This window comes from Neophocaena asiaeorientalis, unplaced genomic scaffold, assembly GCF_003031525.2.
Source record: "Neophocaena asiaeorientalis asiaeorientalis breed wild unplaced genomic scaffold, Neophocaena_asiaeorientalis_V1.1 scaffold342, whole genome shotgun sequence".
Taxonomy (NCBI): domain Eukaryota; kingdom Metazoa; phylum Chordata; class Mammalia; order Artiodactyla; family Phocoenidae; genus Neophocaena; species Neophocaena asiaeorientalis.
Genome location: NW_020174037.1, coordinates 4,942,105 through 4,967,793, shown reverse-complemented (window position 1 = coordinate 4,967,793; position 25,689 = coordinate 4,942,105). Strand labels below are relative to the sequence as shown.

General features: G+C 44.7%; 1 protein-coding gene across 4 annotated transcripts in view; it reads left to right on the top strand.

The window, feature by feature from the left end:
- PTPN3 (protein tyrosine phosphatase non-receptor type 3) overlaps window positions 1-25,689 on the top strand; it is a 100,224-nt gene that overhangs the window by 32,600 nt on the left and 41,935 nt on the right. For 2 of the 4 annotated variants that reach the window (XM_024753688.1, XM_024753690.1), the window contains exons 5-13: window positions 1,562-1,640; window positions 6,231-6,275; window positions 9,724-9,776; window positions 15,114-15,234; window positions 16,382-16,469; window positions 19,320-19,408; window positions 20,561-20,624; window positions 21,988-22,160; window positions 25,202-25,336. In XM_024753688.1, the coding sequence (XP_024609456.1) occupies window positions 1,562-1,640; window positions 6,231-6,275; window positions 9,724-9,776; window positions 15,114-15,234; window positions 16,382-16,469; window positions 19,320-19,408; window positions 20,561-20,624; window positions 21,988-22,160; window positions 25,202-25,336 (847 nt within the window). The remainder of the gene's footprint in view (window positions 1-1,561; window positions 1,641-6,230; window positions 6,276-9,723; window positions 9,777-15,113; window positions 15,235-16,381; window positions 16,470-19,319; window positions 19,409-20,560; window positions 20,625-21,987; window positions 22,161-25,201; window positions 25,337-25,689) is intronic. The other 2 variants (XM_024753689.1, XM_024753691.1) reach the window with 2 other exon arrangements.

Sequence of the window (25,689 nt, the reverse complement as noted above, 5' to 3'; positions counted from 1 at the left end):
ACCTGTAACATCTGGTACCTGGATTCCAGGTGGCCCAAGAGACGTGAGTAAGCTGACTTCTCCCTGTCTGACTTCTGAGTTAGCAGAGATGCTTCCAGATCAGCCCCCAAGGGTCCTCACCAAATATGGGCAAGAAAGGGAAAGGTGAAAGAAGACAGCTAAGAGCAAAGGAATTCCACATTTCATTTTATAGGGAAGAAAGGGGAAGAAGGATGGCCTTTTTCAGCCCAGTGTGAGAGCCAGGATGGAAAAGACACACACACACATACACACACACACAGTCCTTTTCAACAGCACAGTTCCATTCACAGGAAACAAAGGCATGGGTAAATAGTGTCACAGACATAACACGTGAGTGTATCCCCGTGCTGTAGGTTAATTCCCAGTTAGGTGGGTTTTCGAACCACACCTCATTGCGCCCTTCACCTGGTTTTCCAACATTACGCTCTCTGTTCCCCTTTATGCACCTTATGCCCCAAACCTGGCCGACATGCAGAGCCTCACATGCACCCAGAGTTACAGAACCACCCACAGGTACCCAGGTACCTGTACACAGGTACGTTCATAGGTGCACACACACCATTAGAGTCTTTGATACAATCCAGAGATAAAGGCAGAGGGTACTACTGAGAAGGGAGGATGGAGCCCATAATGAACTAATGTAGAGGAGATCAGTGAGGGAGGTAGGGTGGGAAAAGCTTGAGTTTCACAGAGCCAGAAAGTGCTGGAAAGGGCCCGTGAATATATACTGAGTGATGGAGGGGAGAGAAATTGATGTGAAGAAGAGCATGGGATCTTAGCAACACAATCTGATCTTCTCCTGTTGCCACATCCAGCAAAAGAAATGGGCTAATTTTATCCTTGCAAGCAAATGGACTCTTGGCGTTGTTGCAGAAAGCCGTATTTGAGTATATTAGCTGTGTAATATTTGCTACTGTATTAATCATTTTTAGAATTCACTTTGCATTAAAAGCATGAAATATTTTGCAGTATAAAAATGATTTTAAAATGCGGAATCAAAAGACTCAGTGCTATAAGTCTGGTGTTATCATTGGCTGTGTGACCCAAGGCAAGTCACATCTCCAAGCCTGGTGGCTAATCTGTTACACAGTGCAGTCGACAGCAGCCTAGCTTACTTATAGCCATGGCGGTATTTAAATTCAAGAGGGTTCGTGAAAACATTTGAAAAGTATGCAATCATTATATACGTGGGAGATAACTTCTTTGTGAGTTTTGTATAATCTATTGATTTAAGGATTTTTAAAGTTCCTAATACAGATAATGGAGTGCATTGTTTGAACACATCCCTAAGTTAAACATGTAATAGGAATTAGATTATTCCTCGTTTTATGATGATGTTGCAAAAATATTTTACTTCTTGTAGACTTGGAGATTTCTGAACACTTAACTAACTTATGCACTCCTTTTTTGAAATTAGTCCTTTTATTGATGGAAAAAGCTGTGGTCTAGTGAAAAGTGCGTCACTTATGGGAGAGTAGCCGCTTACATACACTGACTTTTTTAAAGGGAAAATTTAATTTGTTTTTGAAAAATGTTGTAGGAGGTATCCCCTGTACCCTGCATTTTCGAGTAAGATTTTTTATACCTGATCCCAACACACTGCAGCAAGAACAAACCAGGTAATAACATTTTTTTTTTAAGTTTTCTATTTAGTATATAAAAATGAGTAATGACTGAAAATGTGCTCTTTAATTTATCACTGTGGCCAGATACTTCACTTGGGTATAACTGCACCAACAGTTACGATCCCAGTAAAACTTGGGGGGTACATGTATTGAAATTTTAATCGGCGAGTTCATTTTCATCTTGAGCCTCCTGATTTGGTGCCGTTCCCAGCACGCTCCCATCCACCACCTCCTACCTTCCCCTTCCGTCCAGCTGCCCCTGCATGTTGAGCACCTGTGTTCAGAGAACGCAGTTATTTTCTGCTACTGCAACCAGGAAGTTTGTAAAACAGTCATCTACCTGTCAAACAGTGCAGTGTCTCTGAGGGGCTAGGATTGAGCTCTTTAGGAGAATGAGAGGTCTCTGAACTGAGAACTTTCTATCAGATCCCCTGTTGGTAGGAGCTGCAAAGGAGAGGAGGCCGGGTCAGTGTCTTTCCTCCGCCTCCGTGAATCTGTGGTTCAGGCAATCCGTGAAACAGATAAGGGCCAGAGGGCTGTGAGACTTGTTTACCCCTCCAGGCTTGGCGCAGGTCCTGGCCCTGGTGTTGAGCTGGCACGTGGGTTTTCTGGATGGGGACCCGTGTTTGGAGTGGAGGAGCAGGTACAGGAAAGTTGTTGCTGTTTGAACATGGACTCTGCAAGCTCCCCTGGGCCTCTCCTTCCCCTCCCCCCAGGGCAACAGCCAGCCCTTCTATTATTGAAACGTTTGTTTTTCTTAGGGAGGGAAACTCTTCCACCAGGAAAAAAAGCAATGAATGTTCAGGATTATTGAATCCTATCCTGTGCCCATTGTGGCCATGAGACCGTCACCAAGGAGGAGACGTTAACTTGGACATAAAGTGCTCTTTCGTTTTTTCCTTTTTTTAAAAAAAATGGTAATCACATGATCACATTTTAACTTTTAATGTGTTTAAAGGCCAAATATTAGTCTATTACTATTTTGTCTTCTTTGTACACCTCTTCCCTCTACAACAGAAGACGTTGGAGATTTGACTTGTGTTTACTATTAGGTTAAATTTTAAGCGGGTATAAGATGTCCTGCATGACTCATTGGGTAACCACAGGATATACACGTGATGCCTTGAGTTTTCCTCATAACAGCTTTTCATGCTGGTGGACTAAGGGGGAGTGTAGGACACTCAACAGGTCAACTCATAAGCCGGTGGATGCAGAGTGGTGACATGATCTATGAGAATATGTTTGAAATGACCCCACTAGGATTTTCCTACTGGAAATATTCAGGCTACTACTGAATATCAAATTCTCTTCAAGGGATGCTTTAAAAAATGTCATGATGGATTTTATATGTGTGTGTGTGTGTGTGTGTGTGTGTGTGTGTGTGTGTGTGTGTGTTTTTAACCAGTGGTGTTCTTTTTGTAATCATAACCCCACAATAAAAAATATATTTTGCTTTGTAATGCATTACACAGATACATGTAAATTACTGAAGCAGACATTTCATGAAACGATAGTAACTGCAAAGCACTCTTAAGTTTTCTATTTTCTTCTTTTAAAATGTCACTTGAGGCTCATTAAATTGATTTTATTACCTACCGAAGGGTTCCCACCCCAAGTGTGACCTGCACTGCCTAAACCAGTGGTCGTCCCTCATTGCCCTGTGTCCTCCCTGAGATGCTGCAGCCCTAGGGTTGCGGCTGCCAGAGTACCTTAGTGAAGGGATCACTCACACCAGCCTAACCCGGGAGCCCTTCTCCAGGGCCCCTCTCGGTCGTTGGACGCTACTTCCATACCCCACAGGAAAGCTTCTTTCTGCTGAGCCTCCCTGTCATTTGAGGGACATCTGAGGAAAGGTAGGGAGGTCAGGATGGAGAGAAGGCTCGGAGAAATGAGGGCTGCTTTCAGATCTTTCAAGTGCTGTCATGGGAAAGGGGGAATTAGATGTGCTCCGTGGTAGCATTACGGCCAGCGGGTGGAGACTACAGAGAGGCGGATTTTGTCTGAAGACAAGTAATAGACTAAATTTTGTTCTTACCTAAGTTCCAGATAAAATCTGGTTTGTCTGTGTCCCTCCTAAAAGTCACTAGTTCCAGACTGACACTCAACCCCACTGCTCAACCTCCTACGGTAAGATGGGTGGTCCCCGCAGTGTGGAGTAGAGTGAGTGTAGCTGTCACCTCCCGGGATGTGGGTAACAGATTTCTCTTAACACAGCAGGAGTCATGGCAGCAGCCACCCCTGTGGCTCCTACAGAGCTGGGGAGTAGCCAGGACCTTCAGATCTTCTTCTTAGGCTGGGCCAGGTTTCCACCATTAATTCAAAAAAATATTGTTTTGGTTTTACTTTAATGAAGAGTTTTGCCTATATTCCTGGCACTTAGTGTCTTTTTTTTTTTTTTTTGCGGTATGGTTGATGTACAGTATTATACATCGTATCTTTTTTAAGCCCCAGCTCTGTAGCCTTTGCAAAAATAAGTTCCCCTTTAAAGAAAGTTCGCTCTCAAGGGTCAAAGGAGGAGTATAGAGGTGGTGTTTGCTCTTCGCTGTTTGTTTACTAAGGATCTAGGCAGGGAGGCGTTTATTGCTTTTCTCTGAAGTTGAGGTCATGGATTGGGGTGCACTCCAGAAATGAGCGTTAACATTTCTGAAGTCAGGACACACAAGCATCTCTTTTAAATGACTTCCTTTATTCTAACTGCTAACCGTCTCCTTGATTATGAGCCTCCACAGTGGCTGTTTCTGATAAATTTAGACCGTTTTAAACAGACTTTCATATACGGGCCGTCTCAGAATCAGGCTCTCTCAGGATTCCTAGGAGGTCTCCTAAGTTTGGGCATCATTCCACTATTCTGATCTCTTTGTGTATGATGTCCTGGGGTTGACTCAGAAACGTGGCTGAATATATGACAAAGTAGCATTTGATGAACAGGGGTCTCCAGGCTCCCGTTCTCCTTTACATCCCGAGGAAGACCTTCCACTTAGCTGTGCTTGTCAGTGAAAGTCCAGATTTACCGCTGGATTATCTGTAATTCTGTTCTTTCTCTTCTTTCTCTCAGTAGCATTATAGGAGGAGAGAACACTTAATTCCAGTTGAATTTCAGCTTGGATAAATACAGGAACAAACTAGAAAGGACCAATTGTGTTCTCCTAGGTGGAAAAGGTAGAGATTCCAAATTGGAATAAGAGAGAATCAGCAAATGTATGTCACACCATCTCTCGATGCTCTGGCATTCAACACGGTAGGAGTAGTTGGTGATAATTACAGTCAAAGTAATATCAGAGTTAGGAGATGGATCCTAAGCTTTTTAGTCATTAGACGCATAAGAAATTTGTAGCATAATCAGATTGTTTTCATAGCATGCGTGTCCAGCTTGAAATAAGACATAACTGACCCCACATAACCCATACGGCATCCGTATCCTCATCAGTAAAAAATGGAGGTAGCGGTACCCACCGCAGAGTTCTTGCGAGGCTGAAATGAGGCGATAAGTTATGAAGTACCACACACAGCCCAGAACTGTGCAAATACAGGGTTGTAATACCATGTGATGCATTCACATCTCAAAACACTGGCGCCCTTAACCTTTAAACATAGAAATTAGAAGGAATATTGAGACTGGTTTGTTTAAATTGCCGAAATTCTCTCTCCTGGCCCTGAACACTTCTGCTGCATCTGTATTGGATTTCAAGAATTTTCCCTTTTGTCATCTTGGCCAGATGCTGGAATGTCTATCTCGTGTGAATCCAGGCTTTTAACAGAGAGTGGGAGCCAGAGGTCAAGTGTCACATGTATGCCGTGTCCCTAAATATAACGGTCTCCAGGGCCCTTCCCGGCCTGCACAGCACTGTTGATGCCTTGTGATTCCTGCTCCCTGGATGGAGGGTCCTGTGACTAGCCAAGAACTTACCAAGTTCTGCCCACAAATCAAGTCCCGGGTTTTGAAGCGACATTGCTGGGAACTCACAGACAAGTGCAGGATTCACCCGGGAGGCCTGGCAGCCTGTAGATGACTGATGTCTGTGCTTTTGCTCCGGCACCCACAGTTCCTGGAACACAGGAAAGAGCCCAGCTGGGTGTTTGCACCCCAGCCAAGGAGGTGTCTTCCTAGACGCTCCACCTCTCAGTAAGTTCACACTGAGGGAACATAGGTGTGCAGATGTTCAGAACAGCAGCCCCTCGGTGTGCGGGGGGCTGCCTGTGGGTCCTGGTGCCCTCAGCTACCCCGAGTTTGACTGGGAAGGTCCAGGCTGGGGGCGCTCATTGGCAGCAGCAGCAGCTGGTTGTTTGGGCTGCTCTCACCCCGTCCGTCCTTGCTCAGCCATCCCAAGACAGCATGTGCGGGCGGGAGGCCGGCTGGAAATGCCCCCCGCCACTACCCTTTGAGACTAAAGCAGCCTCACGAGCCATTATTACAGAAGGGGCGTAGCTTTGCAGTGTACTAAATGGCGCCTGATGCCTGAGACAAAAATATGTCTTCGTGTGTTTTGTTTTTCACATGTGCAGGTCTTGTCCTTGACTCATCATTGTTTCTTTGCCTTATTTAAATTTGAGTGTTGTGAATTAATGCAAACAATTATTTCATAGGCATTTGTATTTCTTACAACTGAAGATGGATATTTGTGAAGGAAGGTAATGAGACTTTCGCATTCTTCTTTTCCTGTCAGTCGCCCCAGACTACTGAAATTCCTGGGTTTAATCGAATGAGCCTACATTTCTGGTAACAAATTAAATGTAAACAAAGAATGGATGTTGAAAGCAGCATCCTGCTTGGGACATCTGTTTCTAGCTTGGTCTGGATTTGGAGAAGCTGAGGATTGACAAACCTCATTTCATGCTGTTTCAATTTTATTACAGAAGGTACAGTTATCTTTCTGGTAAAGACCTGAGAAACTTTAAAGGGAGGGAAGGAGAGATCCCGAATGTAAAATGGGCCTCGTCCGGGAAAGCAGATCAAGCCCAATTTAGGTCCCCTCTGAGCCCCTTAGTACCCAGAGGTGACTCGTTTTCTCTCTGGGGAACTTGGCTGGAAGACAGGAGCATCCGTCCGTGCTTCAGCACTTCTTGTGCATCAGGACATTCTCCGTGGCTGCAAAGTATCTGAGAGGCTCAGGAAGGGAGGAGAAATTCCAAGTCAGTGGTCCCTGAGCCACCTTCTCCAAATCCAGAGTCTTTTCTTGACCCACAGGAGACAGTGCAGCAGGTAAACGGGTGGGAACAGCCTCATCTTACTCTCATGCCCCCCCACCCCCTCTTTCCTTCTACAGAGGAGGGTCTTCAGAAGCCTCCACTGTGCTTCCATGAGGGACCTGGCAGTCTGGTTGGGGAAATGAGACAGGAGCTCGTGAAGCAATTGGGACCAATATGGGCGGTGGAGACCACAGCCATCATAGGTTTCAGGAGAAGGAGATGCCGGCCTGAGCTTTGTGAAGAGTGTGGATTGCTGTGATGAGTTGGGGTTGGTGGAGAAGTGAGGAGTTAAATCTCACTGGGCAGAGAGGACATCGCCTCCCCCCCTCAACAGTCCCAATTGGAGGCCACATGCTGGGGGCCTACAGCAGAACAGAGAGAGAGAGGGCTCTTCCTGTCAAACAGAGACCTGCGTCTTGGATCCACCAGGCAGAGGAGCACTGTTGAGGGTTTTAAGCAGGAGGGATTTGACAGGAACAGAATCTATAAAACAGGCTGGAAGAGGATGAGGGGCTTTCCTGAGGCAGCCTTCTTATATTTCAGGGTAACTCTAGGTTGAAATTACCCACCCCTGTCCTGGGTCCAGGCTGCCTTCTGTGGTGATAGAACTAGTTGTGTCTTTCTTTTCTACACACTGACTTGTTTTCCCCACACGTATTTTGCAAATAGCACGTGTTACGAGATGGGCACTGACTGTGCTGGTCCAGTGAGGCTGGGCCCACTACCCCTACCTCGGGAGCTTCCAGTCTAGCTCTCCAAGTATTAGAAATTGGTCGTCTTCATTTTTCCTTATGCCCCTTGTTCTGTGTGAATCAGTAGAAACCTGTTGAGGGCCACGTCCTGGCTTCGATCCCTGACATCCTTTTCAGGCCTGCAGGTGACCCTCATCTCTCTGGGGGTGGTGGGCTGTCAGGGTGGCATCCAGCCCTTAGTAGCCGTGGATCTCTTGACAGATTCAGTGGATCTAGTTAGCGTTTCTCCCGAGTTTGAAAGGTCTTGTTCATCCCCTCCTCCCTGAAGAGATAGGTGATCTTGTCTGACAGATGGAGACCCTAAAGCCTGGAGAGTAAGGAAGAAATCTGTCAAAGAACATGGTGTTCTTTAGTTTTTTATTCACACCATTCTTTGGAAATGTTGTTCTTCCTGACTTACTCAGGATTGTTTCTTCCATCTAGACTGAACCCCCTTAGCCACTCTCCTAAGCTTTTCCCTGAATCCCATTCACCTGCTCTTCCTGTAGCAAGGACACCAGCTTAGAAGCCCATCTTGGTAGGAAAGTGAATGCTGATGTTTGCTCCTCCTTTGGGCTCTCTGGGTCTCCAGATGATCGAATATATAGCAAGCATCCCTAGACATGTCTGCATTTAGAAGTTCTAGCAAGAACACATGGTTACTTGAAAGATGGGGCCCCTCAGATAGGGAAGGCTACCTTCATATTTATATGCAGCTTCAGGACCAGCACACAGCACAGCTGACCAGAAGGGAAACGCTGGTGAGCCAACCAGATTAGTCAGAGAGCTGGGGGTGACTCATATCTTGGGAACTTCATGGGCTGCCATGGAAACTGCATGTTTTCTCCACTTTCCCTGAATCCCATTCACCTGCTCTTCCTGTAGCAAGGACACCGGCTTAGATTTCATTGAAGCCCATCTTGGTAGGAAAGTGAATGCTGATGTTTGCTCCTCCTTTGGGCTCTCTGGGTCTCCAGATGATCGAATATATAGCAAGCATCCCTAGACATATCTGCATTTAGAAGTTCTAGCAAGAACACATGGTTACTTGAAAGATGGGGCCCCTCAGATAGGGAAGGCTACCTTCATATTTATATGCAGCTTCAGGACCAGCACACAGCACAGCTGACCAGAAGGGAAACGCTGGTGAGCCAACCAGATTAGTCAGAGAGCTGGGGGTGACTCATATCTTGGGAACTTCATGGGCTGCCATGGAAACTGCATGTTTTCTCCACTTTCCACAAGGTTGCTGGGAAGAATGCTTTTAAAATCTGGGTCCCCCCCCAACCCTGCAAGCTCTCACTCCTGCTTCTGTTCATGTGTTCCTCCACCTGGCAGTGATTCCTGCCCCAGATCTGCTGGCTGAGCTCCTAGGCAGACCGTGAAATCTGTAGCTCAATGGAGAGAAGGGAGCAACCAGGATGATTTGGACTATGACAGAGATGGCGTCATTGGCTGAAACAGGGTGTTTGGGAGGGCAGTGAGCTTAAGAGGAAAGAAGGAGAACAAGTCCAACCTTGGGTTCATGGATTTCTAGTGGATGGCAGGAAAACTGAGGGGTAGCAGACCATTCCCTCTAGATGGGAAGTTTCAGGAAGGTGAATAGATTTAGGAATCTTAAGTTATTGTAACTAATTAAGTAATTCAAAGCTCACAGGAGTTTTAAAATTCAGAATACTTTTCTGTTTTTCCCTTCTAAGAGGATGTCATCCTTCTAGAAAGCAGGTAATCAAGAATCAGAGTCAGCAGAACTCAGGAATTCAGTTAGCCCTATGAGAAGTCTCACGTCTTTACCAAAAAGAGACAAAGGCTGGCTGCCCATCGATCTAAGAGTACACTTTTCTCACTTTTTCTCTTAGTGATATGAGCCTGACCTTTCTTGACCAGCCAAACCCTGGCCAACATTAAACCTTTAGCCTCATGGTATTTGTATTAATATATATTATTTTAAACATGGAAAAATTCTCTTTTAATTTCAAAGACTCTTTAGTGTGTTACTTCTATCTTTTTGAGATTGAGTATCCTAAAATTCTTTGTTATTATTCACGATTTTTTTAAATGGTTAATCCAAGAAAAAGACATGTATTACCGATAATCAATAAGTGTTTTGGGCTGTCGTGGGTTCTGGTGACTTTCCTAATATGTTTTTCTTCTGACAGGTTAACCTGCCCTCTTAACTCCGCGGTGGTTCTAGCGTCCTACGCAGTACAGTGTAAGTCACAAAGGAGCATTTCGCAGATGGACACCTTGTTCTGACTGGTATATTGAGAAACTCACTGGCCTATCCTGTTTGACCGAGTCCCTTCCCCAGGAATCCTGTTGGTATCTCTGGCTGTCCAGATATTTCCACTTTCAACCTGACTTAGGCTCTCCTCCAGCTCAGGGATGTTGGATTAGGGAAAGTGGGGTTTCCTCCTAGAGAAGCCCAGAAAACAGAAGATACCTATCGCACGTTACATTTTCCAGAGCCTCCGCTCACAATTGGATTTGACTCTATAACAAAATCCCGGTGGGGCAGATACTTCTACCAGTCACTTCTTACAGATGTGGAAACTAAGACCCGGACAGGTTCAGGAATTTGCTGGAGGTCACTCCTGCTACTTGCTTGGTGCTCCTCTGAAACACTGCTGGGATTCTAGAAGTTTATTTTTAGTTTCAGTAGAGCGACGGCTTATATATTGGCCTGGAGCAGCAGTGCCCAATAGAAATACAATGGGAGCTTCATGTGTAACTTTAAGCTTTCTGGTAGCCATGTTAAAGTAAAATGAAATACATTGTATTAATATATCTAAAATATTATTTTAGTATGTAAAAATTTTGATATTTTACATTTTTTTCATATTAAGTCTTTGAAAACCAGTCCAGATTTTACACTTCCAGCACATCTCAACTTGGACTAGCCACATTTCAAGTGCTCAATAGGTCTGTGTGGCTAGTGGCTGCCACGTGGGATGGAAAGTCCAGATGGAATTTTCCATCAAGGCCTGTTTATGCTGAAGTAAGAATCCACTTCTTCAGTCACCAAAATATTATTAGAATATGTTCCACGTGAGGCCCCATGGTAGATGCCGGATGTGTACGAGGACAGGGTGCATAGCCAGATGGAAGGTAAAATACCACTTTATAGTTAACTAGCTGTGTGAGGCCAGCGCAGTAACCAACTAGAACTCGTGCAGAGCTGCTCGAGACTTCCTGTGAGCCCCACGCCACCTGGGCTCGTTCCCCTCTTGGCCGACTGCATGGTGGGGAGTTAAGAGAGCTGGATGAACTGGTCTTGGCAGGCACTGGCTGAACTCCTCCCTCTGCTTTGGTCTCAGAAGAGGCAAAATAGCAAGAGAATGCTGACAGGGATTCCTGATGTGGCCTTAAGCCTGCCTGTTCCCCAGGAGCAAAGAACAGACGTGGGAGAGGTGAAGGGCAAGGTGGCTGCATGATACCAGGAAGCAGAAGAGAGACCTTTAGGAGTGGCCCTGCTCACTAGTAAGACAAGACCCAGAGTTCATCTCCCCATATAATCTACATCTCCTTCTCCCCAGTGGGAGACTCAGAAGAGATGGCACAGTGACGAGCTTGGGTGGATCTGAAAGTTCCCCTCTTCCTATAATACATCTGGAACAGACCCGGCCATGTCGCATCCATATAGGAAATGGCACGGTCACCAGTCAACTGTATTCTTAGTAGTCACTAGACCCAGTGGACTCCATCTCTGCCAGGCTGATCAGCTGAGGAGAGTGAGTTTTCCTACATCTCAGAGCAAGTTTTGTGCTCACATCTAAAGCTTCAGGTTTGAAGGCCAGGAACACTAGAAAGGACATAGCTTTGGATGCAAACTCCATTTAAATCTGGCTCTCCATCTGCTTCTAACATGGTGTTACCTCTCTGAATCTCAGTTTTTTCACATGTAAGATGGAGGTGATGATGGCGATTATGACAACTTGGAATATGACCGCTTGGTTCAAGTATCACCTCCAAAGGTGATCAGTAGAAACTCTTTAGTGGACCATCGCTGTTAACTGAGTCAGTGAGAGCACAGGCTGAAGCCATAGTACCTGGGTCTTGTCTCTTCCACTATACCTACCTGACCTTGAGCCTCTTCAGGCCTCAGCTTCATCGGTCAAGTGGAGGTGATAATAATATCTAATCATAGGTTTGAGTGAAGATGAAATATACTTAAAGCTCTTAGAATATGCCTGGCTCGTGGCAAGTGTTGTTTAACTCGTACTATATTTTGTGCCCAGAAGAAAGCTGTCTAAAGAACGGCCTGTTGTAAACAAACTATTTAGAGTACCAAATAAAATTCCTAAGCTTCAATAGTCAGGTTTCCCTCTGCAAAGGACTGATAGAATGGGGGCTAAAGGAAGTTATGAGCACCTAAAAAGTCCAGACTAGCTGCAGTAGAAACGTTAGCGTGACTGTCATGCTAATAATATCATAGGTTGTCAGGCGAGCAGTTTTAAGTAGAAGTTTCTTATTCCTCCACCCTCAAACATATACCTACACACACTTTTCCATACTTCTGTGCATATATTTCTACAAGATTAATTCTTGGATGTGAAATAGCTGGATCAAAGATTAAGCCTAGGGACTTCCCTGGCGGTCCAGTGGTTAAGACGCCGTGCTTCCGATGCAGGGGGCGGTGGTTTGATCCATGGTCAGGGAACTAAGAGCCCACATGCCCCAGGGCATGGCCAAAAAGTAAAAAAAAAAAAGAAAAATAAGAGTGAGCCTAAATTTTATCTGATACGGTTTGCCACATTGTCCCAGAGGGACATCTGATATGAAGACAAGCCTACCAGTAGCCAGTGAAGCCAAAACAAAGCACATTTTCTTACCAGATAAAAAGTAAAGTGATCTGTGGGTAAAGAACCTGAAAGCACTTGATGGTGGAAGATTGCTGGTGACCTGTCAAGGGTCTATGAGGGTCAAAGAATGAAGGGTTTTTTAAAAATAAATTTATTTATTTATTAGTTATCTTTGGCTGTGTTGAGTCTTCATTGCTGCGTGTGGGCTTTCTCTAGTTGCGGCGAGCGGGGGCTACTCTTCGTTGCGGTGCGCGGGCTTCTCATTGCGGTGGCTTCTCTTTGTTGTGGAGCACGGGCTCGAGGCACGTGGGCTTCAGTAGTTGTGGTGCGCGGACTTAGTTGCTCCACGGCATGTGGGATCTTCCCAGACCAGGAATCAAACCCGTGTCCCCTGCATTGGCAGGCGGACTCTTAACCACTGTGCCATCAGGGAAGTCCCAAGAGTGAAGTTGTTTTTATTGTTTTTGGCTGCATTGGGTCTTTTGTTGCTGCACGCGGGCTTTCTCCAGTTGTGGCGAGTGGGGGCTACTCTTCGTTGAGGTGCGCGGGCTTTTTATCGAGGTGGCTTCTCTTTGTTGCGGAGCACAGGCTCTAGTCGTGTGGGCTTCAGTAGTTGTGGCGCAGGCTCAGTAGTTGTGGCGCACGGACTTGGTTGCTCCGCAGCATGTGGGATCTTCCCAGACCAGGGCTCGAACCCGTGTCCCCTGCATTTGCAGGCAGATTCTTAATCACTGCGCCACCAGGGAAGTCCCCAGGAATGAAGTTTTTGAAAATACATATTTGTTCTATAATGGCCTCTGAGCGTCTGCCACGTGTGGATTCTGCAGTAGCCTCAGGTTGCACAGATAGAGCACAGCTGCTCTCTGCAAAGGGTCTGCAGCCTGGTAGGCAGGCAGATATGGACCAACTGATGCTGGCAGTGAGGATGAGCACAGAGGATGCACTTTGTTCTCCTTGGAGGGGGAAGGAGGGTGCAGGGGGAGGTAGTGTAGAAAAGCTTCCTAGCGATGACCCCTTAAGAAGAGCCTCCAAGATCAAGTTGGAGTTAGATGAATAGCAAATAAGGGCTTTCCCAACAGAACAGCTTGATATGCCATACATTTGAGTACCTGAGACATACACTCTGTCCTGCAAGATATAAAATATTAGCCAGAAGAATGTGTGGGACTTAAAAGACAAGGTATTTCGCACATAAGTGTTTATTTCCTTTTCTTTCTGCTATAATTAGCTTTCTCATGTGTTGCTTCCCCACAAACAGAAAAGCGTGTTACTCTGGAGTTCAGGGCGTGTTGTATGGTAAGTAGATAAAGAAGATGAACTGTGATCAGGCTCTAGGCTCCAAGTTACCAGCCTGAGCAGCAGTGGGCAGGTTCCTTCCTTGAGTCTCCATTTCCTTATCTGCTTAATGGGGATAAAAGTAAGGCCTGTCGCTAGGTTATCAAGAGCATCTAGTGGGATGATGTCATTGGTCATTCAATACAACGTGGAAACCACCCTGTGCTTTGCAGATGGTTTCCAAAGACTATTTAACTTTGTTTCCCCCTAGTGGTTAACACAGCTCATTGCAGAGTAGCCGACTTCAGATTTCCAGGGACAACCACACTACAGGGAGGTTCACTGGTGGTCTTGTGTTAAGTTCAGACATTTGTCAGTGACTTGACTAAAAAGAGAACCTTGCTGTTCATGTTTGCAGAAAGGCACAAGGGTTAGGACTATTCGTTAATATGATGGATGACCAAGTCAAGATCCAAGAAGATCTCCATGAGCTGATGCAACCAACAGTGTAAAATTTAACAGGACTCTGCCTTGAGGCTCAAGAAGGTCATTTGCAGCATTTGGTTGTCGTCTGCGGACATGACCACTGTCATCCGCAAATGGCCAGCAGTAGCCCGCAGGCGTGGCAGGCAGGCTGGTAGAATGGTGGGAGCGCTAGCCAGGTTCTGGTCTTGACTGCTGAAAAATAGCTCTGTGGTAGGGGTAGGTCCCTTCTCATCTCTGGACCTCACGTTCTCCTTCAACATGCAGAGTTTGGATGAGGTGATTCTAAGGCTTTCTCGGGCTTTCTTCATCGGGGACCCAGCATCGGGGCATCTAAATTACTTCCTGTAAATGCATTGTCGTACACTTCACCATGCACAAACTCACCTGTAAGCCACACTTGTGCTCGACACTCCTGTTCACAGCTTAGCCACATTTGGCTGGCCTTCGTGGCCTGTGGTCCACCCATGACCAAGTCTGTATGTGTAGGTCACTTGGCTTTCTGCCCTTCTCCCCTTCCAAAACTGAACTTTGCAGTCGCCTCTCTGCAGGTGAGTTCCAAACACCCGAGCAGCTACTATGTGCCATGCCTGGGCACAAGGCCCGAAAGATGAGTCTGACCCACTCCCAGCCCTCAAGGAACAGTGTAAGGAGGACACAGATCCCTTCATTACAGCGCAGATCTCAAAGAGCAGCCCTTGTGTGTGGTGGCAGTTGAGGAGGGTGAGCCCCAGGCTGAGTAGATGTAAAGAAAGATACCCTTGCATCTGACTTTTCAACTTTGGGATGAAATTCACCTAAGCAACTACCTCACTCCTCTCCTTCCCTTCTGAGACTGACTATAAAGCATGACCAAAGATTTCCCCAGCCCCTGCCCTTGAGACAGAGAAGGAGTCATTTGATTTAGAAATCTTCTCTGTTGATGCTACAGATGCTTGTAAATACAGACCACATTGAAAAGGTGCTTTCCCCTCATTCTGTCTTGATAGCTCATTTTGGAGACCATGATTCTTCCATTCATCCTCCGGGCTATCTTTCCGATAGTCAGTTCATACCGGATCAGAATGAGGACTTTTTAGCGAAGGTGGAGGCGCTCCATGAGCAGCACAGGTGAGAGGAGGGGCGGGTGACCTACTTTGGGAACTCAGGTCGGGCACTGTCAGACCTCGTGTCCCCTTTTGGGTTTGATGTTGTCTTCTCTTGCTTTTGCTTATGAATCCTCTTTCAAGATGTCGGGGGTTTGTGAACCTTTGAGCTCTTATGATGGCAAATATATCTGGCATTACTAGCATTTCTGTAAAGTGTGAAATCCTATGAGAGTTCAGGATAATTTGCTGCGTTCTTTTTCAGGATGTCATTGAAATCCGTTAGTTCCTGGAGGAAATGTCCATTTTAAATCTGACTGCCCCACAAATTGACCCTACCAGGCAAACCTTTTAACAGGTTCCCATATTTAATGAAACGAGCCGTTCCTTCAGGTGGTTTTGAATAGACAGGCAGACAGACATAGGTGCTGACAGGCTGGGTGAATCCCCGTCCTCTCTGGGTTCAGTTGGGAAAACCACCTTCCTTCCAGAAGGGAGCACCACCCTTCCACAGCTGCCTCGGGCCAAGCCTCCACTCCAGCAGATTCGCCCAATTCTGGCCTCCTCTTCCCTTGCCTCCTTTCACTTAAAGCTGCAGTGGCTTCATTCAGTCCAGGTCAAATAAGGGCCACCCTGACCGAGAAAGCCAGGTCTCAAGGGACCTTACATTCTCAGGAAGGCCATAGAAACAAAGGCCTAAGCAACCAGTGTCCCTTCAAAAAGGCACTGCCAATCCTCTCCCAGAATTGCTGTCCAGGCAGGAGCCAGCATCCTAAAATAGTGCAGTGACGTTTGGAAGTTTGAGGCTGCTGCTTAAAGGATAGATAAAGGCAGAAAGACCTACAGAGCACGTACTACTTTAGGGACTTGGAAAAGGTAGGGTGGGAATTCCAGAAGGTGACGGTCTTTATCTCTGAATATTGAGAACCTACTAAATGTGAGGTAGCTTTTAATAGAGGAACAAGAGGGCTAGATGAAGTCATATTCAGTGGACAAGAAGAAAAACGTGGTTTACTAGCATTTGGGTTTTGATTGTTTAAGATGGATAACATAAGGCATTTAATAACCTTATAGTAATGGTATCAATATTTTTAGATTTTTATTAATTTTAAAAATCGGAGTTAAGATTCTGTTTACTGGGTGAACTCTGCATCTTCTGTCTGCCTTTGCAGTGGGCTGAAGCAGTCGGAAGCAGAATCTTGCTTTATCAACATAGCACGGACCCTCGACTTCTATGGAGTGGAGCTGCACAGTGGTAGGGTAGGTACCCTCAGCATGGTGGAGTTCAAAAGTTATTTTAATTTCTGAACATCTGAAAGCTTCTTTGAAACTATCTCTTTTCCAGTATAATAAAAAGACCTTTTTTTTTTTTTAAAGATACCTGAAAGGTTTATAAAGTAATACTGAGTTTTGCTGGTTATTTATCCACTTGGATTTTTTCGTGTTTGCTGTCATACTTGAAGGCTTTTTACTTTGGGGGGGGGGGTCACAGGGGTTAGAAACAAGTAGTTTTTGTAAGACCATCTCATTGTTAAAGAGGTGAAAAATGTATAGAGTTCCGTTTTCCAAGTGGCTCTTTAATGAGCCAAGGTTTCTACTATTTAATCTCAGTGCTGCTCAAATTAGAGCTAATTATGTACTCAAATATGATAGTTTTCTATTATGATGGCATGTTTATGAAAATCAAGTATTTTGAATTGGTTGTGACTTTTTAAATAAAACTGAGGAATATCTATCATCTGCTGAGCCGTTTCTAACTGCCAGACACAGTCCCTACTTATTTCCCACTGTAATGCCATGAGGTAAGTGTTGTCATTTCCTCCATTTTACAGATGGAGAAACTGATACTCAGGGACTTATCAAAGGTCAGGTAGCACATAAGTAATGGCTTCAGTGTGTGACCCCAGCACTGTCTAATTGACATCTGACCTTTACGTTTTCTACCTGTAATTGGGCCACATCATATCCAGAGGAAGCAGATATTGGTTGAACACCTAGTCCATACTAGCCATTGTTCCAGATGCTTTCATATGTGACCATAAGGTCTCATTTAAAGATTATAGCAGCCTTGGGAAATGTGTTCTAATCACCCCATTTTACAGGTGAGAAAACTGAGGCTCAGGGAAGTTGAGAAAATTACCAAAGTTTACATTTAAATAATATTTTTGCAATTCGTAGAAACACTTTCATTTCTTTTCTCTTACTTCAGTCCCCTAACTGTGCAGTGTACAGGATATAACATAGGTAATAAAGTAGGAAAAAGACACGGATCTTACAAAACATCATCTTTGGGACTTGACTTAATTTTTATTCCACTTGCAAATACTGTTTTGTCTGGTAGCACGTTGTGGAGCCCTTTCTTCAATGGTGAAGTGGGCTTTACATCTGCCTGAGTTGACCTGTGCTCCCCCCACCCCCAGGGTCTCATGAAGGTCCTGATGCCAGTTGATTACCTGTCTGCCTGACACCCCCGTGATATCAGAGGGAGTTGGGTTACCCTTGGCTGTGCTGCATCAACCAAAACCCCCTGAAAATCAGTAACTTGATATCACAGAGCTTATTTCCCAGTAGTTCAAAGGCTGTATGGGTCCCGGTGGCTCTCCAGGGCAGCGCTCCTCCGTGCAGTGGTTCAGCAGCCTGGGCTGCTTCTGTCTGGTGGCTTCACCATCTTCACATGTGGCCTCATGCCTGTCCCAAGGGAAGAGGAAGTCGGAGGGCTGCACACCAGCTCTTAAATGATTCGGCCCGGAGGGGACTCATCACGTCTGCTCGTTGTTCATCAGCCAATGAACTGTTGAGCGAAGCTGTTCCTCAGCTAATCATACAGTCCTCCTCCACAAGCTGGGAGGTTTGGAGATGGGCACGGGAATTGAGCGAACAGCGACTGTCCATGCTACCGTGATGGCCACAGAACCAGGAGATTTGAGACCCACGTCACTGGCCCACACAAAGCATTCATTTATTTCCTCATTCTGCACTTGAGTTTTATTTTGTTTGCTAATTTTCTGTCCCACCTGCTTAATAGTTCCCTCTATTCTGATCCCGAGTATCACGTTTAATGCAACCCTGGTTTTCAACTTGCCGATTTGGTTTTGCTTTAAGCATGTGATTTCAGTTGGGTGCCCAATAGTGATTACTCTCTGGACTTTCCACAACGGGATAAGCAGTGTTCGCTTTGGCCAGTTTCTCCCACTCCCCGTGTTCACATCACTGTTCATAAATGATTTGTCCCACTGTCTCTTGAGAGGTGAAGGGGATGAACGTTTTTTATACCTACCGCATGCCAATACGTTCTTATATTCTCTAAGTTCAGCTTGATAAGACTCTTTGAGGTGGGTTCGACAGTCCTTATTGTACAAAAGGAAAAACTGAGGCCAGTAGCCCAAACCAACACAGCTAGTAAGTGGCAAACCTAAGGTTCACATCCAGTGGTAACTCTGCCCCTTCTTTAAAATGACGAGTATCTGATTGGGTAAGTAGGGATATAGATGACTCAAGGGAAGGCACTGTTTATTTTAAAATTTTCATTCTCAAATGGATTTAATGGCCTACATCTTGTAGTCACTGTACCTTCCTTTTATTACCTTCATTATCTATGGCAATGCCTAGCACATGGGCTCTTAATAAATGTTGACTATATTGGACTTATAAGCCATATTTTATTTTTCATTGGGTTTAGAATCAGCAGTTCTACACTTCATATTAATAGCTAAAGCCTTTTCAGTGATGGGAGTTGAGATTTGTTTAAAGCTGTGCGAGTGACGAGGCTTTTCTGATTTCAATATGGTGTCTGATACTAATTGTTGAAGATGTAAAGGCAAATGTTCATTTCTGTGATTCTGTGGAACGAGTGAGCTTGCCTGGTGGTAACTTTGTAAACTGGCAGAACCCAGGTGTTGCTGTCAGGCAGTGTATTTTCACCTTAGAAGAATTTGGTGCTAAGTACTTGGATCTTAAGTATCTGTTAAGAGGAGATTTTTGCCTGTTTTCTGTCATTTTCCTTTTGGAGCTTACATGTAGTGCTATTTATAAAAGCGTGGGTGCTTAAGTTACCGGAGGGCATAAGCATGACAGTAACACGCTATGAATCTGAGATCTTCCTTTTTACAGGATCTGCACGGTTTAGATCTAATGATTGGAATTGCTTCTGTGGGCATCGCTGTGTACCGGAAATATATTTGCACAAGTTTCTATCCTTGGTAAGTGCAAACCGGTTCTAATTATTTTCTGAATCGTGCTTTAAAAATATGCTGAACAAAAGTAATGGTACCTCTAATTTTAAACTTTTCTTTCTAAAGAAGGGACAGAGACTTTCTCCCAAGTTTTTACCTCTGACCTGTACAATTAATCCAGATTCAGTACTTGGGAAATTAGTTTGGTTTTTATCGCATCCCCTTCTTCCCCAGTCACCCTATGGTTTGGGATACCGTGTGAAACCTGGATAAAACAACACAAGGCAGGTTTTGGAGTTAAGGAGTCCTTCCTGGGTGGCACATTAGCCAGGATTCAGAGAACTTCCTCTGGGCAGGAGCTGTATTTTCAGGGCAGTTCCTTAGTTACTAATTGAAGTTTTATCAAGTGCCCAGTTCTGGTCTAAAAACTCGGGGGATCCAGCAGACTTGAATCCTGACAAATCTGAGAAAGGCAGTGCTGTCCCCACTGTTCAGAAGGGCTCCATGGTGGAGGACTTACGAGCACAAGCTCAGATCCTGGCTCCAAGCATTCCTGGCTTGAATGATCTTGAGCACTTAAGTGCTGTCTCCCAGCCTCAGTTTCCTCATCTGAAAGCTGGGTATAATGATACGTACTTTTCAGGAGTATTGCAAGGCTTAGTAGAGGGGCTGCTTGTAAAGCTTTAAGTATAAAAAATGCTGTTAATGGTGACTATAATTGTGTTACTATGCAAACAATAGAGAGGCTACTTGACACACGGCTATTAAGTGGCTGTTAAGTTTGCGAAGCAGCTGGGATGCGGACGCAGGTCTGTGTGTCCTCCTCCTGCTGCTCCACACTGCCCTCAGCTGTCTTCCCCAGGTACACACCAGCCCTAGCAGAGCTGCAGTATCACAAAAGCAGCTGACAGCAGAGAGCGCATTGCCCATGGTCCTTGTTATTTAAGAGCTACATCATAAACCAGGGGCCCTGATGTGCCACTCAGCTTCAGTCAGCTACTTAGTGTTTGGCCGAGGTGATGGGGCCACCATCCTTTCTGCGCTGAAGCAAAGTCTAGGAAGCCGAGAGCCCCCAGCCATCATGATCGTGGACTAGAGAACACACGCCGAGAGGCACCAGCTGCAACCTGGCTGCTCCCTGATGTGCTTCTTTTGTGTTGTGTTTTACTTTTTTTGCAGGGTGAACATTCTAAAAATTTCTTTCAAAAGGAAAAAATTCTTTATACATCAGCGACAAAAACAGGTGAGTTGTACCTATGCTTGCTTTGGTTCTTGTGTTTTTAGCCAGTTCAGCTCTTAGTCCTTCAGCAGGTGAAGGAATTTGTCATACGTGTAACAGGGAAGAAAGAGCATTGCAAACTGTGGAAAGAAAGTGGGCATCAGGATCCGGTGGGCCCCGCAGTCTTCTATGTAATTCACTCTGCTTATCTGGCTGAGGAAGTCACTTGCTTTGCAGTCAGAGACATTGGGTTCAGGTCCTAGCTCTTCTACTCACCAGTTGGGCGGGTTACTTAACTTCCTGTAGTCTGAGTTACAGGAATGCAACAATGCCCAGTTCTCAGGGAATCATCAGATTTAGATAGAAGTGCCATTGGTCAAAGCACCTGGCCGAGCCCACTGCAGAGTAGCAATAAAAGTCAGCAAGGTCAGTTCCTTCCGTTGATGTGTTTAAAATGCACGGTGGCCTCGCGTATATGTCTCATAGGAGGAGTCTGCAGCTCTCCAGATAACTCAGTTTGGTTTTCCACATGGAGAAGAGCAACTTAGTGGTGAGAGAACCCACAGCTAGTGAAGTGGAGGAGCTGGAATTTGAACCGGTCGTTATGAATCTGAGATGCCCGCTCTTCCCACGACACCGCACTCTGTCTTGTCAGGCTGCATATTTTTCACTTACTGTCACTACGTCATTTCCCAATTTTCCAAAGATAACATGTACCTAAAATGGCTCCACATCACAATAAACTCTTAGGGCTGAGAGCACTAAAGCTCAGAGAAAACTAGGACTAGAATCTGGGTCTCGCGAGCCCCAGATGCGATATTCAAGGTGCCGTAAAAATGCACAGGATGGTCATTTAACATGAGAACAGAAAACCTGAACTCAGGTAGAATGGAGGTAGAGCAAATGATCAAAATGATTATTATAAGCGAGCACTCGATCTGACTCTCTTTGTGGAAAGCAAATAGAGAAACCCAAAGCATTGTAAGATTCCTGTCATTTGATAGGTGAAAGATGATTTCTTCAGGGGAGAGATTTTTCCCAGAGCTAAATTTTGAAAGGAATGTATCAGACAGCCCTTATCTGGTTGCTCCAAATATATCCGACCTAGAAACGTAGGCAGGTGTGAAATGAAAGCGTTCATGAAAGACCACAGATGATGATGAAGAGTAGACTCTGGTCGTCTTTATTACCACGTTCATAAGGATGGTTAACAAATCCTGCTGCTGAATATTCTTAGAACCCTGTTTTTGTGGCCTAAGGAATTTTGAAACCGGTTTTCTGCTGTCCATTGTCTCTTACTTGATAACCACCGATGTGGGCATAAAATGCTTGAGACCCTGCTCCTACATCTGTGTAGATGAAATCTCTACTGTGTTTTTCCTCCCAGACTGAATCCAGGGAACACATAGTGGCCTTCAACATGTTAAATTACCGATCTTGCAAAAACTTATGGAAATCCTGTGTCGAGCACCATACATTCTTTCAGGCAAAGAAGCTACTACCTCAGGAAAAGAATGTTCTGTCTCAGTACTGGACTCTGGGCTCTAGGAACCCCAAAAAGTGAGTATATGCTTTAGGGGCAGTCTCCACGCTAGGCTGAGAAATAAACATGTCCTGGTCACGCCCTGGGGAGTAAACATCCTCAGGGAGAGGGATGTCTTTGCCCAGGGGCCCCAGGCCCTGGGGCTAGAGCTGCTGGTGGGTCTAGAACCATGGGTGAAAGTCTGCTGGGGCCGCAGTGTGTCTTTCCACACACGCAGGCACTTCTCCTATTCCTGTCACTTGCTCCTGCCTGCTCAACTCTGTAACACTCAGAGCCCCCAAGCAGCCAGCATTGGAACAGCTCCGTCATGTCACGCCAAGGGAAGCACAAGGCTGTGACTAAGGGTCATCTTGGTGCCATTAAGACAGCCTCTCCCACTGAACAGCAATTCCGTAAGACGCTCTATAATAACGAATGAGCAGAAATAAAGATTTCCAGAGTCAGGTGACTTTTTGGCATGTACTACGTCCAGCAATCACAAGATAGTGACAGTAATAATTACAGTCGACGACTACTGAGTGCTTACTTTGTTCCATGCACATACTTCATTGCGCTTCATTCTTTTTTTTTTATATGTTTAATTCTTAGAGCAATTCCATGTGTGCTATTATCCGTAGGAATGATATTTAAAATACTTAATGACTAGTAAATAAATCTATACATTTTAAACTTTTAGACTACAGTGTGTTCTCATGCAGTTTATATTTTTGTATATGTTTTTATTCTAAGATGTAGAATACAAGATGTATTATAAATACTTGCCTTCTAAATATAAGATGTAGCAGAAATTCCATATCAAATTATTTTCTAAATTGGTTGGAAAAGTTATTTTTGTGATTTTTTTTTTAACTGATACGGCTGTTACTAAAACTGGTGCCCCTGTCTGAGCCATTATCTGATATGTGGGACTGTATCAGACTATTCCAGTGACTTTCCTATTACATGGTAATTAGTTGATAGCTTTCTCAATTGAATAAGTAGTAAATGTCTGTTAGTATCAGTGATAATATTGATATTTATGGTGCTAAGTGCTCTAAGCTGATGAACCAAGAGCAAATTTATTTTCCAAGATTTTGTCTTCTAATACTGTCCAGTATTTTTACACATTCAGTAGCTCTATTCTGAACATGCCGTAAACATAACTTGCTGGAATGTAGCATTTACTTCAGTTGGACTTAATCCTCTTGGTGAGCTGAGAAGTGGCATTGAGAGCAACTCAAAGCTTGGACTGTCTTACAGAAGGCTGGGTTAAAATCTGATCTACATCAGTTTTAATTTAATTTGCTTCGTAGCAATTTCTTCATCTGTAAAATGCAAACAACACGGAAGATTTTTTGTTTGTTTGTTCCTCCATTGTGGCAGAAAAAACCACCCCTGTTTTGGTGGCTTAAAGCAGTAACCATTATATTATATCTCAAGATCTTGTGGGTCAGGCATTCGGGAAGGGTGTGGCCAGATGATCCTTCCTCTCCGTGCAGAATGTAGACTAGGGTTTCTCAGTGAGATGCAGCTGGTGGCCGGGCTGGGCTGAGGGTCCGGGACCACTTCTCTCCCACACCGGGTGCCTTTGATGGAATGATCAGAAGGCTGGACTCATCTAGACCCCCACCCTCTCTGTGTGTTCTCAGAGCCTCTCACAGGGTAGTTGGATTTCTTACACAGAGGCTCAGGACTGCAAGAGCCTAAGGCAGAGGTGGCCGGTCATCTTAAAGGCTAGGCCCATACCTGGCACAGCTACTCTTGGTCAAAGCAGTCACAGGCCAGCCTGGGTTCAAGAGTCAGAGAACTTGCAGCCATTTTTAATCTGCCACTAGGGGTCACTTGGGACATAGTGGGTGGCTCAGTGGCCACAGGTCAGCAGTTCTTGACCACCAATACCAGCTTCAGCATACTGGCAAATCTCATCCCTCATTCTCTCCATTTCATAGATGGAGAAACTGAGGCTTAGGTTACGTGATTTGCCCAACCCCTAGAGATACCGCTATACATTTGCATATTGGGCCCTCTGAAACTTATTCGGTATTTTCCAAGCTTATGGGACAGTGGATCACTTCTTTTTCCAAAGAGTACCTATTAGTAACCTGTGACGCATACTTTGGGGAGCTGCTACATTAAACCTTTGAATCAACCAGCTTGCTCCCCTCATTCCGATGATGTGCTCTCAATCAACGGTAATTTGGTTTCTGATGTAGATTCTCGTGGTGATGCTTCTGTGAGCATTTTGATCAGGGTGACAACCGTACTTCTCATTGAAAATTAGTACATTGATATTCTAGAGGGTGTGCTTCGCGTCACCTATGTTCTTGTGGTTTTTCTGTCCTGTTTTTCTGTTGGGTTGATGGTTTTAGGCTGCAAGGAATTGCGTGGAATGTTTTAATGAGACATTAAAACATTGTTTAAAATTTAGAAATGCCAGAACTGAGTTTCCCCAAAACTGGCTTCAAACTCCATCCTCTCAAATAATTCATTCTCTGAAGGGTCTAGAGAGCTGAGATTTAAATTCTCTAGGTATAAATAAAATTTGAAAGGAACCTTCAGGGTGGCACATTCAGAGAACATGGCCTGAAACTCTGCTGTCTAAGCATATTTTCTCAGGTCTGCTCTTAAAGAGTTCTGAGTGATTTACAGTGACGGTCTCTGCCAGCTAGGATGACAGAGAACACTGGGAAGCATGGTTAATGTTTGTACTCATGCCAGTGTGAGTAAAGTGAGCATTCCTTGAAGTTACTTGAACTGTATTTCAATGTTAATCCTGAAATTCCTTCTATCTGGTAAGGCTTGGTTATATTCTGAAAGCAGTTTTGTTGCTTGAAATAATAAGGGCAAGAAAATATTTTTTCACCCGAAGAGAAGAAATCACATAAGGAAAAGCTAGGACAGAAAGGAATCCCTTCTGACCCGTGTACCTCCACTCCTGGTAACCTCTGCTGGGGTCATCAAGGTGTTCACCAGTCATCCGTCAGGGAGGGAGTGTGTGTAGACATGTTTCACTTACGCTGTCACTTCTTTCTCGTTGAATATGTCAGTGTAGAAAGTCAACCTACATCTGGTTTTTCAGGTCTGTAAATAACCAGTATTGCAAAAAAGTGATTGGAGGGATGGTCTGGAACCCGGCCATGCAGAGATCTTTATCAGTGGAACATTTAGAAACCAAGAGTCTACCGTCTCGGTCTCCTCCTATTACTCCCAACTGGTATGTCTTCCTTTTTTGGTATTACCTACCAGTAAACACTTTACTTCTTTTAAAAACTCAATAAAAATAAAAACATAACTACAGGTGGCCTATGGTCAGAGTTTACATTTGCATGTTTGTTGCAGAAGTAACTATTTTTGTGAAATGCACAAGTCTAGCTAAACATTTTCTTTAGTGTATGACGCTGGGATGTTCTTTTTTTAAAAGTTATTTGGTCTAAATAAATTTGAGCACTGCAGCTTACTGAAATGCTGCTCTTGAAATTAGCATATTCAGGTTTTGAGAAGTCCTGTGATAAAGAAGCATGTTTAACTTTATTTAATCTCACATTTCCCATTAATGTCAAACAACAT